Source organism: Panthera uncia, chromosome C2, assembly GCF_023721935.1.
Source record: "Panthera uncia isolate 11264 chromosome C2, Puncia_PCG_1.0, whole genome shotgun sequence".
Lineage (NCBI taxonomy): Eukaryota > Metazoa > Chordata > Mammalia > Carnivora > Felidae > Panthera > Panthera uncia.
The window spans coordinates 3,055,571-3,080,490 of NC_064810.1; the positions used below are offsets into that span (position 1 = coordinate 3,055,571).

Below are 24,920 nucleotides of genomic sequence, written 5' to 3' on the forward strand. Positions count from 1 at the left end.
GCCCAGAATGGAAATTGTAAATTCATTTGTATGCCTGAAAAATATCCCAGACCATGAGTATGGGCTTTCACTGTGCCAGCTCGAGTAGTCAAACAGAAATGATTTTTTTTTAATGTTTATTTATTTTTGAGAGAGACAGAGTGTGGGTGGGAGAGCGGCAAAGAGAGAGGGAGACAGAGAATCTGAAGAAGGCTCCAGGCTCTTAGCTGTCAGCACAGAGCCCAATGTGTGGCTGGAACCCATGAACCCTGAGATCATGATCTGAGCCGACTGAGCCCCCAGGCTTCCCGATAGAAATGGTGTTTATGGCAGATTCCTTTTCAGAAACATTGAGGTGTCCTGCTTCCACTGTGGTCACTGCCCCGTGGCAACCCCTCTAGTAATCCTCCCTTGTAATGTTTTTGCCTCTTCTTCCCCTTCTCTCCAGCCCTGTGTCCTTTGTCCCATGATACACAAACTCTCTTCCATTTTGTGCTTCCGTGAAAATCCCTTTTACCTCATTGCTTTCAAGGCAGCCTGGCTTCTCTCAAGCTTTCTGCTTTGCCAACAGCAGCCACCTTTGATTTGGGTGTAAATTCATCCTTGTTTCATACAGGAGGTCGGTTAGGGCCAGCATCCTTCTAGTTTCCTGTACCTCCTTCCTGTCATAGGTCCTTCACTCTTTTGTAACAGTAGCTGCTCTTTTAAGACAAGTTACTCCACTCCTGTGGAGCAAATATTGGTTGAGCACTGACTTCTCACCAGGCATTGTGTTGCAAGTTGGGAAAACCAGTGATGTGCAAAATTAGGCATCTGTAGTCTGGAGAGACAGTAAGCAAATAGTCAGGAATGCAAAGGATGGAAAGGCAGGGAAGGTTTCCCTGATTAAATGATGTTGCCCCTGAAATGAAATCGGGTGACTGAAATTTACCGGTTACAGTAAACAGATGGAGCGCTGGGGAGAACATTTCAGGCAGCAAGAATGGCATGTGCCAAGGCCCTGTGGTTAGTGAGTGCCTTGTGCCAATGGAAGGAAGGGCAGTGATGGCTAGAGCACCGGGAATGAAAGGGCCTGGTAGGGAGAGAGGCTGCTGAGTAAGTGGGGGCCAGACCACAGGCACTCTGCTAGTGCATGATTAGGACTTGGACTTTGGGGGCACCTGGGTGGCTCAGTCGGTTGAGCGTCCGACTTCGGCTCAGGTCATGATCTCACGGTCCGTGAGTTCGAGCCCCGCGTCGGCCTCTGTGCTGACAGCTCGGAGCCTGGAGCCTGCTTCCGATTCTGTGTCTCCCTCTCTCTCTCTGACCCTCCCCCATTCATGCTCTGTCTCTCTCTGTCTCAAAAATAAATAAACGTTAAAAAAAAAATTAAAAAAAAAAGAAAAAAGGACTTGGACTTTGGTCTTTGCCACGAGAGCAGTGAGAACCCACCTGTTGCTGTTGTGTTGTTGTTTTTTTGAGGTTTATTTTTGAGAGAGAGAGAGATAGAGGGGGACGGAGAACTGCGCTGTCAGCAGAGAGCCTGACGTGGGGCTCGAACTCATGAACAGGAAGATCATGACCTGAGCTGAAGTGGGATGATTACCCGACTGAGCCACCCAGGCGCCCTGCCACCTGTTGGTTTTAAGATGAGATCTGTGATCTGCCAAGACCTCTCTGGCTTCCGCGTGGAAAGCCGATCTGTGGGGACACCGGCAACTGCAGGGCCCGGCAAGCCGCGGGCCTGGGCGAGCAGGGGGATTTGAGCGACTAGACGAACAGGGTGGGGTGTGGGGCGGCGCGTCCTGAGAAGCCACCGCGTCCGGCTGGTGAACGGTGACGCCACTCCACGAGCAAAAGGCCACGGGCAAAGAAAGCGCTCTCCCCGGGGCGCCCGCGGCGTACCTCCCAGGGAGGTGGGTAGGCTCCCGGCCAGCGCCTGAGCGCCCCTCCGCGGGCCCGCCGACGCCAACGCGGGACAGCGGGGGAGCTCACACCCACCCTCCTCTGGAAAGAGCGGCTACGAAGAGCCCAGCAGGTACCAGCAGGACCAAGTGCCCCAGCTGCAGCGGAGAAAGATCCGGAACCGGCCCTGCCCAGGAGGCAAAGAGCAATGCTCAGCAAGCGTGCTCACGGGAGCGCGCGAAACCGATCGGCAACGGATCCTGGCCGGGGTGGGAGGGGGTTGGGGGTGGGTGGGGAGAAGAGGGCACCTTGTGCGCATGCCCGGGGCCTCCGGCGCTGCGGGGGCGGGCCGAGTGCGTCACCCCGCGGCGCCTTACGTGACGTCATTGCCCGGCGCCGGCAGGAAGTGGCTCTGGGCGGCGCCCGTCGGGGGTGGCGCGGCGGGAGGGCGCATGGCGAGTTCCGCGGGGCTGGCGCTGTGCGGGCAGACGCTGGTGGTGCGGGGCGGCAGCCGCTTCCTGGCCACCTCCGCTGCGAGCAGGTGAGGGGGCTGGGCCTGGAGCGGGGAGCCCCGGCTGCGGGCGCGCGTCGGGGCCCGGAGGGCCCGAGTCCCTGGCGCCGCCGGGCCGGGCCCGCCCTGGCGGGCACCCCCCGCGAGCCCCTCCGCCTCCTCGGCCCGCGCCTCCTCTCAAGAGCCGCCCCCGGTGCGTCCCGCCGCCGCCGGCCCGGGGCCCCGTGCGCCTGGCCGGGTCGGCGCCGGACGCTTCTGGTCGCTGCCCAGGCCGGATCGCGTGAGGTGACGCGGGCCAGGCCCCGCGGTTTCGGGGTCGTGGCCACACCCGCTCTGGGGGCCCTGTGAGGAAGGCGGCCTCTGCCCTCTTGGCGAGGGGTGCCCTACCCTCGGGGAACGCGCTGGGAGGGGGTCCCGGGCGCACTCCTCTCGCCTCCCTCTGCTTGTCCGCGCCGGCTCCCTCGCCCGCAGCCCTAGACCCCGCTCTTGTTCTTTCTTTGGGGCTCTAGGTGTCGCGCGCACCTCCCCAGCGCCTCTTCACAAGGCTCTGCACCCTCTTTCTCTAACTGCCTGCACCCGCTTACACGGCACCCGAAATTCTTAGCAATAAGTGTTAATCAAATAGTCTTGCCCCAGGAGCCGCATGGGTATTAATGGTCCGTTTCGGCCCGTGCTCCTTTCCTACGGTAGTTCGGATTCATGCATATGTCCGTCAAATGCAAATATAGCCTCTCTGAGCTTTGTTCAAAGCCTGGTATCGGAAATCCCCTTTCAACGTTGAGTTCAGTTTACACAAAAAACTTGCTCATAAACCTGTGGTCTGTTCCAGATTGTTTTGTTTTGGAGACTCCTGGTATCCTAACACGTGCCACTGGGAGACATGGGTTTATTACACTTGATATGCTTGCTTTGGTCGACGCCTTTTGAGGAAATGTGCTGGTGGCACAGTTTTTGCCTCGGAGAAGTGTTTCTACGTCACAGTGTTTGGTGGGAAAAGAGTCTGAGCGCAGTCACTTTAAAGGCTGTGCCCTGTCTACGCCCGGGCACTGGAACGGGGGAGATGGGCATAAACTGAAGAGAGCTTAGGGTCTTGAGGGAAGATGGGTGGTGACTCCTGTACTGGTAGGTGTTTGGCGGCCATGGGAGCTCTCTTGGGTAGTTGAGACGTTTTTAAAAGGTGGCAGTTTTATTACAAAAACTTTTTTAAATGTTTATTTTTGAGACAGAGATAGAGCTTGAGTGGGGGGAGGGGCAGAGAGAGAGAAGGAGACACAGAATCGGAAGCAGGCTCCAGGCTCTGAGCTGTCAGCATAGAGCTCGTGGCGGGGGCTGGAACCCCCCATGAACCGTCAGGTCATGACCTGAGCTGAGCTGAAGTTGGACGCTTAACTGACTGAGCCACCCAGGTACCCCTTAAAGGTGGCAGTTTTAAATTTGCATGCAAGAAACCCCCAGAAACATCAACGTAATTTCTTCTGACATAAGCATCTTGCATTGATTTTTTTTTAAGTTTATTTATTTACTTTGAGAGAAAGAGAATGCGAGTAGGGAGAGGCAGAGAGAATCCCAAGCAGGCTCCATACCGTCAGCACAGAGGCTGATGTGGGGCTCGAACTCAGAAACCAGAAGATTATGACCAGAGCTGAAATGAAGAGTCTGAGGCTTAACTGACTGAGCGGCTCAGGCTCCCTGATAAGACCCTTAATTTAATGATTATAAGATTACTTATGCTCTAGGAAAAACCCTGTGTTTTTATTAATCAAGTGCTCTTTTTAAAATCTGTTCTTCCTTAGTGATGATGACGTCCTCTTCGCATATGATTGCAGCACGGCAGCAGAGAAGTCACAAGAAAGTAAAGGGTAAGGTAATGGGGGAGGCTCATCGGGCCTGATCATGGAATTATTGGGACAGAATAGCCTAAGAAGTAAATGATCTTCTTACTTACTGAAGTCTTCATTTCTATTTTCTTTTTCTGTTCTTTTTTTAATGTTTATTTATTTTTGAGAGAGAAAGTGTGAACAGGAGAGGGACAGAGAGAGAGAGAGAGAGAGAGAGAGAGAGAGAGAGGGACAGACGATCCAAAGCGGGATATACGCTGAGAGCAGCAAGCCCCACGTGGGGCTCGAACTCATTAACTATGGGATCATGACCTGGGCAGAAGTCGGAAGATTAACCGACTGAGCCACCCAGGTGCCCTTGAATTCTTCATTTCTCTTTACCCTGCTGTGTGGATAAACCAGGTACCACCTCTGGAAAGAAACGTGGAACTAACTTTTAAATTTGGCATTAAGGATATTAGGATTTTTCTAAGTATTTTTAATTAGTTTCTGTGCGTAATTAACTTTTTTATAGTCATCTTGAAATACAATGGGATTTTAATGTTTTATTTTTATGTATTTTGAGAGAGAGAGAGAGAGAGAGAGAGAGAATCCCAAGCAGGCTCTGCTCCCGAGATCATTACCTGAGTTCAAGATCGTGACCTGAGCTGAAATCAGGAGTCCGATGCTTAACCAACTGAGCCACCCAGGCACCCCAAAATAGAATGGGATTTTAAATGCTTTGAAGGCAGGTGTATGAAGTTAGCTTTAGTTAATTGAAAGATCAGGAAAGCAGAATGTGATAATTTTGTATGGTGTTCTTTTTTTAGTAGAATTGGTCTTGTGGCTCATTAGAAAAAAAAAAAGCTGAAAATAATCCTTGGCTCTAGTCTTAGATCCCTTCATGTCCATGAGGGAGTGGGTCACGTGATCTCTGAGGGTCTTTCCAGCTCCGCTCTTTGGGTTCTGGTGTGTGTGCCTGTTTAATGAGGTTTATTCGTTAAACATTCCAGCTGTTTTGAACCTCCCTCTGTCCCCTTGATAGGTCTTTATATTCTGGTTATGTGAATCTCATACCGTTTTCTGCCTCTGTTCGTGTTGTACATGAATGAGGCTAGCCTGCAGGGATGCCGCCTTGTTTACTCAGGTAAGCCCTGACCTTGTCCTCTCTTTCTCAGGGAGGACGGGCAGCCCGCGGATAAGGGGAGTGACACGATTCTGGCGTCCACCTTCTCCAAGTCTGGCAGCTATTTTGCTTTAACTGATGACAGTAAGCGTCTGATTCTTTTCCGTACAAAACCATGGCAATGTCTGAGTGTCAGGTATGAAATGCTAACGTTGAATAATTTGATGTTGAACGCACAGCTTACACTTGCATGCCCGTAACCATAGCGACAGTGACCTAGTAATAAGCAACTAACACATAGTCTCAGCTCTGTGCCAGGCACTGTTTTCAGGGTCTTACGTGTGTTAACTGATTTAATCCCCGAAACAGCCCTGTCTGTGTGTGTGTGTGTGGGGGGGGGGGGGGGGGGGGGGTCTTGCCCTTACCCACATCCCTGGCCGGAGTCCAGAAGCTGATCCTCATCAGCACCCAGGGCAGAGCCGGGCCCTGAACCTGGTCGCTCTGGCTCCAAAGTGCGGGCCCCTGGCCACCGTGGCATCCTGCTTTCCAGCACCCCTCCAGCCCCGTGGTGGCAGAAATGGAGACTAACAGCGGGCGCCCCGAGAGTGTGAGGGGTTTTGTGTACGTTCAGGCACCTGTGCCGCAGTTGAACTTGGCGGGATGTAAAGTTAGCGTCCTGATTCCCAAGTACGTGAAGAATGTGTGCGAGCTCAGTGTTGATGGGGGAGGGTGTCAGCGGCCTGGTGTCCTTTGGCCTTAGTTGTCCCTCTGGAGGTCTCCGTCAGTGAGTTCCTCGAGAGCTTCCTTGTTTTGTGACCTCGAGGGCTTAGAGAGGTGGGGGATGCTGACGCAGGCCCTGGGCACACGTGATTTTCTGTTACTCTGACGGGGCGGTGGTGAGTTCTCTGCTTCCTCCAGTGGGAGAAGGCTGGGATTCTTTGATGTCTGTGGCAGGGACGGAAACACCCACCCGGAGCAGGGCCAGCCTCTCTGTCCCCTCATCTTTGCCCCCGCCCCCCCCAACCCCCGCGCAGGCTGCTCTGCTTAACTGTCCCTTGACAGTAAGAGAAACGCATGCAAGCTACGTACCCGTTGAGCTACCCACCGACCAGGGTTAAGGGACTCCACCTGGTAGCTGGTTCACATGTGTATCGGGGACAGCTGTGCTTTTTATTTTATTTATTTATTTATTTATTTATTTATTTATGATTTTTTAAACGTTTATTTGTTTTTGAGAGAGACGGAGACAGAATGTGAGTGGGTTAGGGGCAGAGAGAGAGGGAAACAGAATCGGAAGTAGGCTCCAGGCTCTGAGCTGTCAGCTCAGAGGTGGGGCTGCACTCACGAGCTGTGAGATCACGACCTGAGTCGAAGTCGGACGCCCAACCGACTGAGCCACCCAGACGACCCCCCCTTTTTTTAAATTTAAATTAACTTAAATTTAACTTAGTTTAATTTTATTTTTAAATGTTTAATTTTTGAGGGAAAGTGCACACGCATGCACACGTGAGAGGATCAGAGAAAGAGGGAGACAGAGGATCCAAAGCGGGCTCTGCGCTGACGGCAGAAAGCCCGATGAGGGGCTCGAGCCCATGAACCTGGAGATCGTGACGCTTGACAGACTGAGCTCCCCAGGCGCCCCAGCAGCTATGCCTTTTAGAGTCCTGATTGATCTTACTTTGAAAGAGAAGAGTGAAAAGGCAAATTCCAGGTGGCCTCTGTACGGGGGTGTGCGCTGTGCTCAGGGGAGCCCTTCGCCCTGAACTTGGGACGAGGGGACGTCCGCACAGCCTGCCACCACGCCCCTGCATCCTGTGGTGGAGCTTGCCCTCGACCGAAGGGGGAGCGCCCAGGGCTCCTGGCGGGGCTCTGGCCGTTCCCCGAGGGCTCCCGGGTGCTGCGACTTGGTTTTGTGTCTTGAAGGTGCCGTGTTGGTGATTACCTTCCCGTAAAGATCTAGGAACACTCAGGGTCGGCAACAGTACGCTGGCAAACGGTGGCTGGTGTCTCGTTTTTTTCCCCCCTCTAATCGTATTTGGGCTGTTGGTTTTTACGTTGATGCCAACAAAGGACTGTTGCAAACGTGCATTAGGTGTGCAGGGCCTCTCGTGTCGCGGGTGGGGTACAGTGTGCCCTGCAGACGGTGCTTGCTGGCAGTTAGGCGGGACCCCACGGGACTCCCGTCCCCTCTGTGTCAGCCGCCGAGCGAAGGGCGCGGGCCAGATCACGTCGCGGTTCTAGAGGCTGCGTTTTCCACGTTGCCTCGTCCTACGCCTTTACCCTGAACGCAACGTAAGGTGCGATGCTGCCCGATGCAGCACCTGTTGTGCTTGGTGGGGGTCAGGGCGGGGGGCGGCCCCGACAGATGGACCCTTCCTCAGAAAAACAGCCATCCTTGACCTTCAGATCGGGCTTGGGAGCGTCCTGGACTCGCGTGTTTGACCAAGACTCGTCACAGCTCGGAGCTCTCCAGTGGCCTTAAAACCTAGCCTTGGAGGGTGTCGAGGAAAAGCCCAGATGGAAGTCGTGGGTAGCAGTGATTGTTTTCAAGGTTTCAGTTCAGGATGACAAAGGCCTGGAACTGAGGCCGGGTTTTCTGAACCAAAAATGAGGACACTTGGCGTGACATGTTTTCTGTTTTCTTGGTGAGAGATCTTACGTAGGAAGTCATACCGTTTCGGGAAATAGATGCATTAAAATCATACGAGTATGCGGAAAGGCAGAGCCCTGGGAAATGAGATTGTTTGCTGCTGGAGGTGTGTGGTGTTGGGGAGCTTGGTATCCTTGGAGCCCCGTGGGGCCCGGCGGGCTCAGATTTGTTGAACAAGCATGGCTTTCTGGAGGGGGGCTTGGGTGGGTCCCAGCCCAGCGGGGGCATCTCGGGCTCAGCTGCTGGACCAGGATAGTGGCCAGGGGAGAGGCCAGGCTGGCCTTGGGGGGGCGTGAAGACAGGAACACTGGGCTGTGTACCTCATGACTCTGGAGGGAAGGGAGAGACCCCGAGGACAGGTGGGGCCCTGTCCCCCCTCCTTCCGGGGGGGGGGGGCGCTGAGTGGCCAACCCATCTGCTGTCCTGTCTTGGGATCTGCCCCTGCAGACCCTCACCCCCACCTGCTGTGTGCATCCTGGAGTCCTTACAAGGACGAACTTAGCCTGAGAAGATAGAAGCCCCCCACCCCACTGGCAAAAGACGAAGTGACAAGATTGCGGAGCCGGGCCGTTTCTGGGCTGATCAGGAAGAGGGGCAGTGGGGGTTGCCCGTGTGAGTCCTGCAGGGCCGGCCCAGGCCGCTGCTCTGGAAGGGTGGCCGCGAGGCAGCTGCGTAATCGCCCTTTAGGAGCCGCGGCGGCGTGTACGTGAAGGCGCGCCTGGAGAGTTCTGCTTAATCTTGCCCGGAGCCTCACCGTCTTTCTCTGTTTTCTCCGCGTTTATGTCGTCACTCGTCCTTTCTTAGCTCCCCTGGCGGGCGGAGGGGGAGGTTCGGCTGCTGCTGGCGGCCCTCTCCCCTGCGTTTTCTGTCCTTTAGTCCCTCAGCTCCCGAGAAGCTGTGACGTCCTCGTTGGGTCCTCGTGTCGGAGACGTAGCTTGCTTGAGCTTAGGTTTCCATTTCGGGCTGACATCTGGAGCGCCAGCTGCAGGGCGCCGTGGGGGTGCACTCGCATCGCCTCTGGGGACAAGGGAGGGCAGGGACCGCAAGTGCAGGTAAGGCAGATAAACGTGATGTCTGCGTCAGGCTGTGGCGCAGGTGGGGTCTCACAGAGCCGGAAGTGCAGGGACTTGCCTTGTGGACAGCGAGTAGGAAGGAAGTGTAGACGGAGGGCGGGAGGAAGCTGCAGAAACCGGCCCCCGAGAGTGGGCGAGACGCTGGGTGACCAGGCCCCCGGATGAGGCGGGCGTGCGTGCGCGCGCACGCGGTAATGTTTCTCGGGCTGGCGCAGCGTTGAACCAGTTTCCAACCCGCGGCTGTGACCGACCTGGTGAATCGGCTCGGGGTGTGAACTGACGAGCGTGTGAACTTTCACGGGGCCTGAGCCGGAACTCAGACCTCCCCAGCCGCGTGCCGGGGCCGCCCCCGTGGGGACGGATGGCGCGTGCGTGTTTGCGGAGGGGTGCCGCACCCCGTCTTCGGGACTGTTGTGCAAGCGCAGGAGCAGTGCGGGCGGGTCCAGCCCGGCAGGGCCCCGGGCTGCGGTGTGGAGTCTCCCGGCGCAGGGGGCCCGCGTCGTGTGTGTGCTCGCGGTTTCGCCCAGAGCACGTTGGGTGTTTTTTGAAGCCGACCGTCTTCTTCCTCGACACGTGCGGTGGAGCCGCTGGGTCGAGGAGCAGGTCTTCGACATTTTATTAGGATAATCTTCAAGCACAGCGAATTTGAGAGGATTTCATGCTAGACAGCCAGGTATCCACCGCCCAGATTCTGCCATCATAAAAGCAAAAACATCATTTCAAAGTGAGATTTGTCTAGGACATAGGCTTTGTTTCCCTTTCCTAACTGCCTTGCTTTTTCGGTGCTGCTGTGGTACCCGGGGGGGGAGACGCTCGGCGAGGAGCTGACGCGTGTCCGAAGAGCACGGCTGGCAGGCCCGTCGGCCCTTCCTGTGCTGACTGTGCGAGCCAACTGTGGGCGTCTCTGGCCTTCCAGGACCGTGGTGAGGAGGTGCACGGCCCTGACCTTCACAGCCTCCGAGGAGAAACTTCTGGTGGCCGACAAGTCTGGAGACGTTTATTCCTTTTCGGTGTTGGAGCCACAGGGATGCGGCAAGCTTGAACTTGGGCACCTGTCGATGTTGTTGGATGTGGTACGTGGGTGGTGTGCTCGTCAGGTGGGGCAGAGCAGAGGGTCTGACGAGGGTGAGGCCGGGTCTGCGAGCTCGGCCGTCGGGGGCGTGTGGGTTCTGTAGAAGCTCTGCGGACCGGTGAGCGGGCGGCCTCACGAGTGGGACTTAGGAAGGTGAAGCGGCCGGTGAATGCGGACGGGCCAGCGGGGAGGCGTCGGGCTGGTCCTGGAAGTGAGGGACGCCCAGGTCGCGTGCAGAGGCGGAGGAGGGCCGTGGGAAGAGCAGGCACCGTCTCCAGGCCTGGGCTTGTTTTCCGTGCTTTACGGGCCTCACCTCCGTGTCCTTGCGGCCCCTCAGCCGCGACCTACCCCACCGAGGGGCCTGGTGAGGGCTGGGGGCGGCCAGTAGGAGGTGGGACCGGGTGGGACCCGAGGACGTCGGCAGGAACAACGAGGGAGGGTTTCTTGAAGGAAAGACCACCAGGACTGGGTGACTGGGTGGCCATGGGGTCACAAGGAGGAGGAGGGAGAGAGGGGGCGGGGAGCGGGTGCTGGAGGTCGAGGGGTGGTGCGGGCGGTGTGTGCGCGAGGACACCTGGGGAGCACCGGGAACGAGTCCCGGGGGCGGGGGTCCCGGCTTCGGCCACCCTCACCTGTCCTTTGTCACCGTCGTGCGCAGGCCGTGAGTCCCGATGACTGCTACGTCCTCACCGCCGACCGGGACGAGAAAATCCGGGTGAGCTGGGCCGCGGCACCGCACAGCATCGAGTCCTTCTGCCTCGGGCACACGGAGTGAGTCCCCTTCCTGCCCCACCGGAGGACGTCCGGGACGCACAGGCGGGCTGCTCGAGAAGCGGGGGCACCCGCTCTGTGGCCAGGCCTGCAGGAGAGGGACCGCCGCGTGTGTGCAGCGCTCCCCTGGGCGGCTCCCTGGCGAGGCCCCATCCGGTGCTTGCTTCTGTCCGGGGCCCTTCAGAACCTTCACCTCTTCCTTCCCCTCCCTTCCCGTGTGTTTCGGGGACCGGTTTTCTCGTTAGCACTGGGGTCTCAGACCCCAGCACGAGGGCACCACAGATGGTGGTGGTGACGCTGCCCACGGGAGCCAGCGTGGCGCTCAGTGTTAGAGGACTTTCCTCCAAGCCCGCCGCCTCCCGCCTGTGACCGCTCACCAGTGGTCCCCACGTTGGCCTCCAGGCGAGGGCTTGTTTCTGGAACACTCCTTTCTCTGCTCCGACACCCGCCAGGGCCCGGCAGTGGTCGGTGGCCTGTAGGCTTGTGTGTGGGGGACATACTTTCGTAGTTTGAACAGTCCAGGACTTAAATCTGAACCTGGGCAGTGGTCTTTCCTTTGCGACCTCTTTTCTAGGGCAAGTGAGCTCTCTTCTAGTTGAATTTTGGCATTTTGCAAGGGAGGCATTTTCAAAGAATGCCGGTCTTCTCGGGGTCAAGGCTAATTACAGTGTGTGCTCAGGAGAAGCCCTTAGTTTCATTTGCTGCAGTCTTTTACTTTAAGGAAAAAAATTTTTTTCAATGTTTATTTATTCTTGAGAGAGAGAGACAGAGTGTAAGCAGGGGAGGGGCAGAGAGAGAGGGAGACACAGAATCCAAAGCAGGCTCCAGGCTCTGAGCTGTCAGCACAGAGCCCGACGTGGGGCTGGAACTCACGAACTGCAAGATCATGATCTGAGCTGGGATCGGACACGTAACTGACTGAGCCCCCCAGACGCCCCAGTTGCAGTGTTTAAAGTACGTTATTTGAGGCTGCAGAAGACGTTGGGACAAGTTGATTTAATTCTGCAATCGCTCCTGTTTCCTTGGTTTTGAACGGGATGTAAAGAATGACCTCTGGGAAGGTGGATGGTTCCCGGATTTGTCGCTCCAGATAGCTTGTGTGGGCTTTGATTGAGTTCTGTGGTGATCCAGCGTCCAGAGTTCCGACCTGCAAGCCCTCGGGCCCTTTGCTCTGTTGGTTTCTCCCTGGGGTCTGCTGCTCCCCACCCCACCCCACCCAGCACACTTCTGCCTCAGGGCCTTTGCTTGTGCTGTGTTTGCTGTCCCCACTTGGTAGAGCTCTCCTCCGTGCTCTCCTCCACTTCTTCAGTGTCCAGCTGGATGCCACCTGCCTTCTCAGGAAGGCCCCCTCCCCTCATCCTGTCCTGCTCTGCTTTTCTCTTAGCCTTCACTGTCCAGACAGGAGCCACGAATCCTGAAGTCTGAAGGGAAATGTGCTGTTAGTGTAAGATACCTGATTTTGAAGACTTCGTACGAGAAAAGAATGGAAAAATAGCTTGTTACTAATTTTTTTCTTGATTGCCTGTTGAGATGGTAATATTTTGGGTGTTACCGAGTTAAGAGTAGCTTCAGTTACTTTCATCTGTGTCTAATTTCTTTTTTTAATGTTGACTTATTTTTGAGAGAGAGACAGCGTGAGCAGGGGAGGGGCAGAGAGAGAGACAGACACACAGAACTTGAAGCAGGCTCCAAGCTCTGAGCTGTCGGCACAGAGCCCAGTGCCGGGCTTGAACCCACGAACCATGAGATCATGACCTGAGCAGAAGTCAGACACTTGACTGACGGAGCCACCCAGGCGCGCCACATCGGTGTCTAATTCTTAGATGGGGTCCCTTGCAAATTTGAGTCACGTGGCTGGAGCCCTGTTTCTGTTGGGCTCTCTGCCAGCCCATCTCCTGTTGGCTCCTGCAGCATTCGTGGGCTGTGCTTACTGCTGTCCCCAGCCCTCCGCACGGCGGCTACTAGGTGCTCAGTAGGTATTTCACTGAGCGAATAAGTGGTAAAAATAGATGAAAAACAGTATTTTTAAGCAATCTCTGCAGCCAGCACAGGGCCAGAAGTCACAACCTTGAGATTAAGTCGCACGTTCTGCCTGCTGAGCCAGCCAGGTGCCCCAAATAAAAATAGATTTTTAAGACTTTTGTGTAAAATCTGTAGAAACGGGTTTCCACCCGCTTCGTCTTGACTCGTGGAGGTGACCCACGGCGTCCGTAACGGACGTTCTGTGCCGGGGGAGTGCTGGGGCCAGCCGCCTGGGGTCCCCGGGGGCCGTGCGCTGGTGACCACCATACAGCTGGCGGGAAAGCCGGGGAGGCCGTCTCCCTCGCAGGGCGAGGCTGGCTCCAAGGTGGGCTTCTGGGGACGACCGCGGGCTGAAGGACGGTGGGTCTGTGTCTGCCTGCCGACCACTGTTGCTCCGTCCCACGGATCCCACCCTGAGGCCTCCATCATCACGGACCTGCAGGGGAGGTCTCGGGCTGTGAGCGGGGCAGCTCGAGCAGCGGCACAGAAACTCCTGGACCTTTCCAGCAGCGCGTCTGGGGAGCGCGTCCAGGGTGGGGAGCGCGGCCGGGCCGGGCCGGTCCCTCCTGTGGGTTGTCATGTTGTTGGGCCCTGAGAATGACGTGGTGTGCTCCCCGGCTTGCTCGGCGCTGTCCAGCTCCCTGTGAACCCTCCTTAGTTTTCCCCGGGGCTCGGGGGCATGTGGGACAGGGCTTTGGCGAGGACAGACGGGCCGGGCGGGTGTCAGAGCAGCGTGCCAGAGCTCAGCTCACCCTCTGCTTCTCTCACGCTGTAGGTTTGTGAGCCGCATCTTCGTGGTGCCCGACCACCCCGAGCTGCTTTTGTCCGCATCCGGGGTAAGTGCTCGGTTCCGTGGTGAACACCTGTGGGCGCCTTCCAAGCGGGGGACCCGAATGGGGCTGGGGGCCCGTCCTGGTGCTGGGTCTTGGCTGTTCTCCACTAGATGGTGCTTGTTTTCCCAAGTTTGGAGCTGACCCAGGCTGCCTCCTTGCTTAGGGGCTTACATTCGGCAGGGGGGGTGGGGGGGTGTCCGTCCCAGGCTGCCTCTGTGTGTGTGTCCGTGTGTGTGTCGGGTCTCAGGGTTGTCGTCTTCCTGGAATAGCATCGTGACCTCCGGTACAACAGTACCTGAGTCCCAGGGGGACCTGGGTTCCCCCGAGTTACTGCTGCGCTTCACCCTGTCCCCCACCCTGTCCTTCGGGCCGACGTCTGGCCTTGGGGGGGGGGGGGGGGTTTGGTTAGTAGTGGTGAAAACTTTGGTGTCCGGAAGGTGGGACTCCAAGCCTGGATAGTTTCGTCGCCAGAGACCTCTTTGCTCTGAGGAAGATTTTTGCCCAGAGAAGGTTTTGAATTACTGATGGCGTCTGATTCTTCCTTTCTTCCCAGAAGCCCTGTCCTGTCCCTCCTCCTCTGTCGTTCCTGCTCCTTAGCATTCTAGGGGACTCGGGTGCCTGGGTGGGCTGCCCGGAAGGCTCCTGGCCCTCCTGAGTTCGGGCTTCCGGGTGGGAACAGCGGCCTCCCTGCCGTCCCGCAGACACCTGGCCGCCGTCTACACGTCTGTTCTTTGTTGCTTCACCACGTTTGCGTTCTGCTTTCTGACTCTCTCTTCCTCCCAGCTGTGCTTGGTCCTGTGATAGCAAACGGAAGAAAGTAGGTGTGGCTAGAGTTCCCAGAGGTGGCCGGTTTTTGTGAATTCTGCTGTACCTACACCTCCCGGTGTTTCTCACAATAAAACAAGCATCCGAGCACATAGAAAAGTAGAACGAACACTTTTGACTCTGGCACTGGCTTTGTCAAGTTCCGTGTTTTGCTTAGGAGCGTGTTTAAAGATGCGGGAGAGCTCTGCCCACCCTGTGCCCTGCCCTGTGCAAGGTGCAGTTCTCTTCATTATTTTTGAAAAATTAAAAAAAAAATTTTTTTTTAATGTTTATTTCTGAGAGATGGAGAGAGACAGAGTGCAAGCAGGGGAGGGGCAGAGAGAGAGAGAGGGAGACACAGGATTCAAAGCAGGCTCCAGGCTCCGAGCTGTCAGCACAGAGCCCGATGTAGGGCTCAAACTCATGAACTGTGAGATCATGACCTGAGCCGAAGTCAGACGTTTGACTGACTGAGCCACCCAGGCGCCTCTAAAGATTTTATTTTTTAAGGGATCTCTGCACCCAGTGTAGGTCTTGAACTCACAACCCTGAGGTTAAGAGGTGCACGCTCTACCGACCGAGCCAGGCTGGCGCTCCTAGTGTTTATTGTCATTAGAAACACATGCTTACAAAGTGACATTCCGCCGTGAGGCCCCCAGTGAAAACTGGCACTGGCTCCCACTGCCCCTGCGAGGTGCGTCCCCGGCCTCTTTGCCCTTTTAACTTCCACTCTGAGTGTCCAGAGAACAAGAGTGATTGAGAAACAGGAGAACACGCGCCCCCCCCCCCCCCCCCCCACCCCCTGCCCTGCGGAGGGTGGTGACGCTGTCTTGCTCTTGCTCTTGACCCCTTCTTTCCTGCTGCCTCCGGACGCCCCTCATGTTAGTTCACGTTCTCTGTCCCTCCTTTCTCCCAGGGGTGCCTCTGAAGGTGGAGGGAGGGTGGTGTTAGGAAGCCGCCTTTCTGGAAACGCCCCGAATCCTCCGCCCCCGCCTGGTGGGTAGGTGGGTATCCGAACTCCAGGTTAAAGCTACCCCCCGCCGCCCCCCACATCTCACGTGAGGGTTTGCGTCCTCTCTGTGGGATCCGTTCCCCCTTCTCTGGACGTTTTGGGGGCCTCCATGCCCCGTGCTCTGGAGATGGGGGTCAGGGCTCTGACCAGCGATGTGGTTAGCGCCCCCTACCCCCATCCCCGCCCGATTCGAGACCCTCCTCTCTCCTGGGGAAGAGTCCTCACTCTCAGGTGTGCTTCTCGAATGGCTCGGTGTCTTTCCCTTGACATTTCCCTCATGTTCCTGCTTCTGCTGTGGGGACGTCTCCGCAACTTAATTTCCCAGTGTCCTGTGGGCTGTGAAGTTCTGCTGTTACCATTGGTTCTCGGCAGCCTTTCTGGTGCCCAGAACGTTCTCCCCTCGCAGCGCCATGCCGAGCGCAGGGCCTTTGACCCCCGAGATCACACGTTTGCGTTTCCTTCACCGTGTGTGGTGTCTGCCTTTTGCAGGGGGGTGTCCGTGTGCGTTGGGGACAGGGCAGTGGCCAGTGTCCCTCGAGTCCAGGGTGTCGGAGTCGGGCACCTATAGCCGTGGGTCACCTCTCTTCTCCCGGTGGTCACGTTGCCCAGTCTTTGCCCTCCTGGGCGTCAGGCCTGTCTGCCTGCCCCGGGAGGTGACCAGGGAGGGCCAGTGGTGTGGTCCCTCACTCTGGATCCGGACGGGGACCCCGCGGCTCTGTGGGCAGCAGGGTGGGGAGTCCGGCTGCTCTGACGGACCCCCTGGTTGTGCTGCTGGGCCCGGCCTGGTGCGTCGCATCTCAGCCCCCTACGGCCTGTCCCTCCCTTCAGCTCCTCCCGGGTGGCCTCACGTGACTGTTGTCTTCATCCTCGAGGGTTCATGCTTCTGAAACCTCCCTTTCTGGTCACTGGGGAGGGACGCAGGGGTGGGCGTGTGTGTTCACGGCGGCTACGTCCTCTTGCCCAGCGCCCACACACCCCTGCTCTTGACACTCGGGCAGTTTGTCGTCCGTCCTTTTCTCGTGGTGGCTTAAAACCTGCCGTGTGCGCTGTGTGGTGGCGTCTCATTGGATGAGTCAGCGTTAGGTTTTCAGGTGCGCGTGGGCCTGTGCACGCGTTTCCAGCGACGGGATCTAGCGCACGGGTTTCCTGGGCGGACCCGACGGCTCACCCGCGCTTCACTCCCTGCTCATTCTCCTTAGACGTGCGGTTCTTCGCGTGTCCCGTCCCTTCAGCGAGCGCCGTGACCTGCATTTGTTAATACGAGTTCTTCCTCTGTCGTGTGTATCTGCGGGGCGCTGAGGCCTTTGGGTCGCACACCAGTTTCCTTACCGGCCACACAGTTGACGGTCTCACGGGGAACAAATGGACGCCCCCTTTTCACTGTTCCTAAACAGGGACGTGGGACCGTCCTTGTGCTTGGCCCGACCCGTGTTTCTCCTGTGCGAGCACATGATTGTTGCGGTGTGTGTTTGTGTGTGTGTGTGTGTGTGTGTGTGCGCCCGTGTGTGCGTGCTCCGGCTCCAACCCAGCCGCTGTGGTCCGTGATGTCTGTACGTGACGGGTCGTCTCGTGTCCTTTGCCCGCTTTGCCATTGGGGTCACGTGTTTTCTTAGTGGTTGCGTGACTGTGGGCAGAGAGCCTTTGTGCCGGCTCCGCTGAGTCAGTGCCCCCCCCCCCCCCCCCCCCCCCCCCAAGCAGGCCCGGGTGTCCCCGCGAGTGCACACTGACCTGTCCTTGCTGTGTGCAGGACCGCACCCTGAGGCTCTGGGAGTACAGAAGTGGCCGAGAGCTGCACTGCTGTCACCTGACCAGCCCGCAGGAGCCGGCGGAGCCCCGGGGTGACGAGGTAGCGTCTGGGTGTGGGTTTATTGGACTTTGCAGGGCGTCTCTCCAGTCCCGGGGATGCCGTGAGCCAGAGCCACTGTTGCGTGGGAAACGGCTCTCTGCCGTCAGCACAGACTTGTTCCAGCTTGGGAGAACGCGTGTTCTCCTTGAGGGTGCCCGGTCGCGTAAGTAGGAGATAATTTGTATTTCGCTGTACGTGCATGGCAACACCCGCTTTACAGAAGTGCCTCTCCCGATCCTGCTTGGAAACAGAAAAGACAGCGATGCTTGAGCAGAGAACTTAATTAGTCTCGTGACCCTCCCCGTACCCCTGGGACGACACACTGGCCAGTGTATCCTCAGGTCAGGTCACCTGGGCCTTTGGTTGTGAAAGATTTTCGGGGGAGAACGTGTGGGCGGCCCTTTGGGGTGTTCCGGATTCCGTGCTCATGGGCACTCAGCTCTTTGATGCTTCCCAGCTGGTGCCCTGCACGGCTGAGGTCCAGGTTGGCCACCTGAGGACAGCCCCACCGGTTTTCCCGGAGGCCCTGCTGGGCCTGGCAGGGAGGGAGCAGTCCGCTCTCGTGGCTGTTCAGGCCCGCAGAGCTGGCCCTCGGTGTGGTTTCTTGATGACCAGGATGTCCTGCCTGTCACTGGGAGCTTTGCAGTTTCCCCCGGAGCCCCCACATGGCCCCCCCGCCAGCCTGCAGGAGGTCCGCGTGAGAACTGAAGGGTTCTTCTGCCTCATCCTGGGACTGCTCTGTAGCCGCTGCCCTTACTCCCTCTCCGAAGTGGGCAGGCCAGGCCTGACCACGGGCCAGAGCCTCAAGGACCCCTGGGGCCGTGGCCACCCAGCCGAGTGGCTGCCTGGGCCTCCGGCTCAGCAGACTCTGCTGCTCTGGCCACCTGCTCGTGGTGCCTTCTGCTCGGGTGCCTGCCATGCTGGTGCCCCGTTGGAGGCTGTGGCGAATAGAGGCCTGATTTGTTCCAGTAACTTTTTCATATTCGTGCTCTCTGAACCTTCTGACGCTCTGGGACAGTGAGGTTGAGAGAGGACCCTGAACCAGCAGGTGTCTGACCTCGGGCCTGGCCCTCAAGACCTGCAGGGTCTGTGGACCATCCCCGCCCCTCGGCTCCTCACCTGCCTCCCTGGAGTCCCCCTCCCACATGGCCCAGCCCCTCAGGCCAGGCTTGGTGAGCACCAGACCTTTCCCTCCACTTCTCCCGACTGGCGGGCGTCTGGTGTTTTCCTCTCCAGGACCAGGGGACCTCGACACCGTTGTGTCTTGTTAATAATTCCTTGTGTTCTCTGCTGCCCCCTGGTCTTGCTTTCTGACCAGTTCTGTTGGCTCCAAAGACACTGCATGGGCTCCGGAGGGAGGGCCAGAGCCACGGAGAGGCTTCTCCAGCTCTCGTGGCACATCGGAATTGTGTCATGGGGGTCTGCCGCGTCTTCCTTTTCTTTCACCGATTTCCAGAAAATTCTAGGGCCGTCTCTTTTTCCTTCCTCGACCGTGGTGGCAACCGTCAAAGTCTTGCCGCGTCCAGTCTCGCTTTGAACAGAGTAGTCTGGGGCCGGGTCCCTGGCAGCTAGCGTGCATTTACGTTGCTGTGCTCCCTTGCAGAGGTTTGCCGCCTCCAGGATCACTTACCGGAGCCAGGACAGCTGCGTGGCGCTGCTGTGTGACTGGTGAGCTCGTGCTGCTGCGGGGCGTCCGTGGGCCCCTTGCTGTGGGCTGGCCCTCCTGTACGCGCTGCTCGGTTCACGGGTCTCCAGCTGTGCCTGAGAAAATCTGTGCCCGAGGGCCACCCAAGACTTGTGGAACGCACCTCAGTCGGTGCCTCCTGAGGGCCGGGCAGGTCACGGGACGACCCGCTGGCCCTCCCGAGGGCTCCGGTGCCGAGGGGCGCCGAGGAGGAGGATTTCGGGGGCGCGTGCCATCTGCGGGCGCTCTAGCATCTCTATGCGCCGCGTGGGCGTGTGGTGTGTCTGCACATCTCGTGTGTCCTCAGGACAAGCCTGCCGCGGGCATCTCCGCTTGTTTTACAGCAAGGATGCGGGTTTAGAGCGGGCTTAGAGCGGGTGGGAGTGCCGGTGCGTCCCGTGCCGTCCGAGGTGCAGCCGGACGGTCACCTTCTCCACCTGTTTTGTGCCGCACTGGTTCCCTAGTGTCGCAGGGCAGGCTGAGCCAGAACTGGGCGACCTGCACTTGCAGCGACCCTAGGTCCTACGGCTCTGCGGCCCGGAGGCGGCTCGGCTAGGTGCGTCCGGCTGGGCCGCTCGTGAGCCTGCAGCCGAGAGGTTGCGATGGCCCGGTCCCTGTTCGGGGCGACCCGGGCACGGCACTAAGCTGTACACGTCGAATGATACCACGTGGGCCTGGTCGTAGCCGTAATACAAGTTCTCTCTCTCTTTGCGGAAAGTATTCCCGCGGTCTACGTTTTCCAGCTCGATGCCGCCAGACAGCAGCTGGTTTACAGACAGCGGCTGACGTTTCGGCACAGAGTGTGGGACATCGCTTTCGAGGAGGGCCGGGGACTGTGGGTCCTGCAGGACCACCGGGAAGCCCCCCTCGTGCTCTGCAGGCCTGTGGGCGGCCAGTGGCAGGTGAGGTTGCTGGCCTTGTGCCTCTGGTGGGGGTGGAGGGGGTGACGGCTGTGCCCCCTTCCAGCTCGATCGTGGCTCGGTGCTGGGGGGGGTGTGGCCGGAGGACTTGTGACGTGGGTTCAGGGAGCAGGGATGCCCAGCCAGCTCTTCTTTTTTTTTTTTCCTTAATGTCTGTTTATTTTTGAGAGAGAGAGAGAGAGAGAGAGAGTGAGGCAGAGTGTGAGGGGGGGAGGGCCAGAGAGAGGAAGACACAGGATCGGAAATAGGCTCCAGGCCCTGAGCTGCCAGCACAGACCCCGACGCGGGGCTCGAACCACGAACCGTGAGAACATCACCTGAGCCGAAGTTGGACGCCCAACCGACTGAGCCACCCAGGCGCCCCCCTCAGCCAACTCTGTTCATGTCACGATGCCTGTAGTGGTTTCTTTGGGGGGGGGGGGGGTAGTTGCCATCATCGGCATATGTTCCTTCTGACTTTTCTGGTCACGTGTCTTTTTAGCAGAGGAACTGACAGTTGGGGTGGCTTGGGTGTGTGGCCTCGACATCGGCAGGCTGCACGTGGCCTTGCACGTGGGGCACTGGACTCAGGAGCGCCCATCTGTGCAGAAAGGGGTGTGGGCTGTGGGCCGGGCGACGTGTGAACCTCGCACATTCTCTGAGTCGGCTCCCCCGTCTGTAAAGCGGCATTGTCTCCCGCCCGTCCCGAATCTCCTAGGACGTGGCGGGGGGGAACGAGATAAAGCCCGCCCGAGCCCCGTGCTGGCTGGCCCGTCCGTTACAAGCGCTCACTTGACCGAGGGCTTTGGAGACGCCCGGAGCCTCTCGGGGTATTTTCATCAGAAAGTGGTGGCGAACAGAATGCCCCCGGCTGGGAAGTGTGGGGTCTGCCGGGCTCCTCAGAAAAGGTCGTGCTCGACAAGCCAATGTGGAGGGAACGTCGGTGGCCCTCACGTCATGGGTCTTTATCCGACGAGACGTGAGGACGGCTGCATCTGTCGCTCTGGGACTGCCGGCTGGCTTTGCCTGGTGTCGGGCGGCCCGAGCGGGTGTCTCCCGGGCCCCGGCCGCCTGGACCACGCCTGGCGGGTCTGCCCTTTCCAGCGCCGGCAGCACCGCGGCCTGAGTCCCGCCTCTCTCCGTTGTCTTCTCAGGCTGCTCCTGAAGACGCCGCGGTGGAGAAAGTCTCCGCCCATCTCCGGGGGAACTGGGCCATGCTGGAAGGTAAGAATGTGGGCGCAGCCTGTTTTCGGGGTGACATCCAGAATTGGCCACGGCCAGGGGCAGATCCCAGGCTGCGATACACGGTAGGAAGCCGCTTTTCTGAGCAAGGATACAGGAAGCGTGGCATGCGTTTGTGTCCCCTCCAGAAGGCCAGCGGCTGGTTGGGGCACCGGGGGGGGCTGACCCACACCCACACTGGGAACGCCCAGTGTGAGCCTGCTCCAGGACCATGAGCTGCATGGGAACCGGGGTCACAGTCGGGGCGGGGTCCACCCCTTTGCCTTCAGGGCTGCCGGTGCTGGTCCCCAGGGCGGGGCCGGTAACGGGTGGGCCTTCGCTTGGAGCGCAGGGCGACTCGTGAGCCTCGAATGTTGGCTCTGAGCGGTTCCTGGCCATGAGGTCAAGCATGGGGACAATCCCTGGAACCCCCGAGGGTCTTCTTGGCCCAGTGTGGGACCCAGTGTGAACCCCAGGCCAAGAGAAGGAGAGAGTGGTGAGAAGGCCGATCCCCCACCCCCCCAGAGTGGTGCTGCAGTGTGAGGAGAGTGGCCTGGCTGTCAGAGCCACGGGTCCCCGTCAGTTGAAGGGCCCGTGGTAAGCATTGAGTGCTGCCCTCGCTTAATCCTGTCTGAGAACGTTACAAGGACAAGACCTCGCTCCGTTTTTATTGATAGAGGAAGGCAAGCCCTTAGCTGCACAGCTTCTAGCGGCTTCCACGATGCTTTTCTTGGGCAGAGACTTGAGGCGACCTTGTCACAGGGATGACTCATGGCCATCTTTGGGAGTCAGCTGCCCTCATTTGAGTAAAGACGTGGTTGAGCAGAAGACACCTGTCAGAGCCTTCCCCAGGCAGAAGTCTGAGTTCTTGGAACTCAAGAGAGTCACACGTGAATTCTGTGTTGACCCTGGCAATGATCTAAAGTCTCGTGGAAGGTGTTCTCATGGGGATTTGTTGGCTCTGTGTCCCAGGGTTAACTTCCATCTTTCCTTCCGGGGTGGAAGGACTAGGGCAGTGACCGGACTCCGTCCTCCCAGCACTGTGTGGATTTGCTTTAGCAACACTGTCAAGTGGGTCTGTAGCAGGACTGTGTTGGGGACACTGGCGAGCCTACTCCCTGCCTGACACTTGGCCATCATCCCTGCCGGGGCCTGGGGCCAGCTTGTCTTGTTGTGGATCCCCTGGGAGGGCCAGGTCCAAGGTGGGCTTAGTTTTCCTGAAGTTCTGCAGGTAAACCAGTCTGCTCATAGCGCAGGTGTGGTTAAGGTGCCGGGGTGGGGGTTGGGGGAGGGGAGTGGGGCGGAGACACAGGGAAGGAAGGCCAGCTGAGCATGGAAGTCCCAGAAGAGATAGGGGACCCAGAGCAGCGGGCCCTGTGGGGTTTCTGACCGGGGTGAAGTGGACCCCGTGGGGCTGGTCTTTGGCCATCAGGCCTCTCAACCCTTGACACTGAGATCAGTCCGCGTCCATTACCTTGCTGCGTAACGAGTATCCCATGCTCAGTGGGTGAAGGCGACAATACTTCTTACTGGGCTGTTTGTGTGGTTCTGAGAAGCTCCGCTGCCCCTGGGGTGGGATCTGATTCCAGGCGCGCACAGTGGTTGCTGGCAGGGTCCTGGTGCCTGCAGGCCGCTGGGCCGAGGGCCTCGCTTCCTTGGTGGCTGTTGGCGGCAGGCCGCCTGCAGTCCCCAGCACAGGCGCCCCTGTCAGGCGGCTCATATGAGCGTGTGAGCCACAGCCCTTGTGCCTTGTCTCCCGGCGATGACCTGGCTTTGGCGTTTTGTCGGAAGCAAGTCCTGGGTCCGGCTGGTGTGGCCACCCGGAGACGGGCATCATGGGGGCTCCTCGGAGCAGGTGCCGCGGGTCTGCTGGGAGGTCTGGGCTGTGGCGAGTTGATCCCCCTGCGGCAGGGCCTCGGTCCCCATCCCACCTGGCTTCTGTTTCCGTTCCCTCCTGCACAGGCGTGGCTGGCGTGGACGTCGGTTTCAGTGGTCTCTACAAGGCCACCTTTGACAACGTGACTGCCTACCTGAGGAAGAAGGAGGAGAGGCTGCAGAAGCGGCGGCAGAACCCGGCTGCTGGGCCTAACGGGCAGGCCAAGAAGATGAAGCCGGGGGAGGCGTCCCTGAGGTGCCCGTCCTAGCCGCCCCGGCACTCTCGTGGCCTCCAGCCAAAGCCGGCTCTGCTGTCCCCTTTGTCCGCGGCTCCCCGTAAGAAATGGGGACGTCGTTCCCGACCCACGCTTGGTGGCAGTTAGGTCCGCACCAGCTCCGCACACGCGTGGGCCGTCCCAGAGAACTGGTCGGTATCCTGGCTCTAGAACTTTCCGCCGCCGAACAGGCTCTTCTGCCTGGCGTCTTGGGCACCCTTCTGGTTGAAGGGAAACCAGACGGCCTGGTACTCGGCCAGAGACGCAACGAGTAGTGCCGGTGCCTCGAAGCGCCTTTTCTTCGTATCGGAGGAGACCGGAACCTGTGGTGGGCGTGGCAGCTGTGGAGCTTCCACTGATCCCGTGGCGCTGGACGCTTCTCCAGGGGAGTCCGCGAGCTCTGCGGCAGTGTGGGCGGCACATTTCGTCCCTGTGTCTCCCTCTAGATGGTGGGGCGTGCTGTCCGGCGTGGGGGCCGCCGCCGGGTGGGGCCCGAAACCCAGGCGGGGTGGCTTGGTTCCTCCGGTGGCCGCCACCGCCGTCTGCTCGGTCCCCGCCGCCGTGACGTGAGCTGGTCGGGGCGCGGGGCGCAGACTGGACTTCCTTCGGGGCGTGAGGACCCGGGAGCCCCGACTGGAACCCAGCTCTCCAGGGAAACGGTGGAGGGTGTTACGTATATCTGTGATTTCCGTGTCAACTCTGCACGGGATGCAAAGACCCGGGGCATCCGCTGGATTCTAATCACCGATGAATAGAGATGAGCTTTTTGCAGCTTCTGGAAATGTTTAGGAGCAACATTTGGAACTAATTTCAAAATATATTGAGCAAAACCGTCTTTGATGAGTGTACTGTCTGTGACTGAAATGCTGACTTGTTAATGTGAAAAAGCGTTTTTTTGGTGGGTAGTCTTACAGATGGGTTCGCTGATGTGCTTATTTGTGCTTTTACCCACTTCTGGGTGATCGGTCAACGAGGTGGGAAAGCCCGTGTGAGTCCGTGATGCCTTTGGTGCGGGGTTTCTTGGGGTACTTAGAGACCAGTTGCTTTGTGTCACAGAAGCGAAATCCCTAAGTGCCTTGTTTTTGCTTTAAACGTTGATCTGAAGACAGAGCCGTGGGTGAGCCGCTCACCCTTCCCACAAGGGGTACAGTGGGGTGTTGGGATGGGCAGAAGTCTTTGAAGGAGCAGCGGGGACGCGCCTGGGGGTTCCCCAGGGTCCTGCCCGAGGAGCCAGACCTCGTCAGCCCTGCACTGCGCACAGACAGCGTTCTCGTTAATCTGCTTTGAAGTTCTTGGTTTTAGGAGAAATTTGGGTCTGGTGGTGGTGACGTGTTGATGGGGGGCCTGCGGGCCAAGTCCTGCTGCTGCCTGGGTTTGTGTGGCCTGTGAGCCGGGAACGACTTTCACATTTTTCAGTGGTCGAAAACCAGGCAAAAGAAAAACAATACTTCGTGGCGTGTGAAAATCCCATGCGATTCCAATCCCAGCGTCCTTAAGTAAAACCGTACTGGGACCCAGCTGTGCCCGTTGGTTTAGGTGTGGCCTCCGTCTGTTTTGGGCCACGAC

The 24,920-nt window shown here is 58.4% G+C and overlaps 1 protein-coding gene across 2 annotated transcripts; it reads left to right on the forward strand.

The window, feature by feature from the left end:
* Positions 1 to 2,253: 2,253 nt before the first annotated feature.
* Positions 2,254 to 24,920, forward strand: WDR4 (WD repeat domain 4). 2 transcript variants are annotated; one of them, XM_049627794.1, is made up of 11 exons: positions 2,254 to 2,404; positions 4,168 to 4,233; positions 5,370 to 5,513; positions 9,957 to 10,113; positions 10,771 to 10,883; positions 13,681 to 13,741; positions 17,302 to 17,400; positions 19,004 to 19,068; positions 19,803 to 19,986; positions 21,138 to 21,207; positions 23,167 to 24,920. In XM_049627794.1, the coding sequence occupies exons 1-11, from the start codon at positions 2,316 to 2,318 to the stop codon at positions 23,346 to 23,348; spliced, it is 1,230 nt and encodes a 409-aa protein (XP_049483751.1). In that variant the 5' UTR covers positions 2,254 to 2,315; the 3' UTR covers positions 23,349 to 24,920. The 2 variants fall into 2 exon arrangements, with proteins under 2 accessions (XP_049483751.1, XP_049483752.1); XM_049627795.1 differs by lacking the exons at positions 2,254 to 2,404; positions 4,168 to 4,233 and having other exon boundaries at positions 5,373 to 5,461; positions 23,167 to 24,915.

What these genes read in the sequence shown, in the direction of transcription:
- WDR4 (XM_049627794.1), top strand. Translation starts at nt 2,316, where the DNA reads ATGGCGAGTTCCGCGGGGCTGGCGCTGTGCGGGCAGACGCTGGTGGTG. An exon ending in GCCACCTCCGCTGCGAGCAG is followed by an intron (nt 2,405 to 4,167) that starts GTGAGGGGGCTG and finishes GTTCTTCCTTAG; the next exon opens with TGATGATGACGTCCTCTTCG. An exon ending in TTCTGCCTCGGGCACACGGA is followed by an intron (nt 10,884 to 13,680) that starts GTGAGTCCCCTT and finishes CTCACGCTGTAG; the next exon opens with GTTTGTGAGCCGCATCTTCG.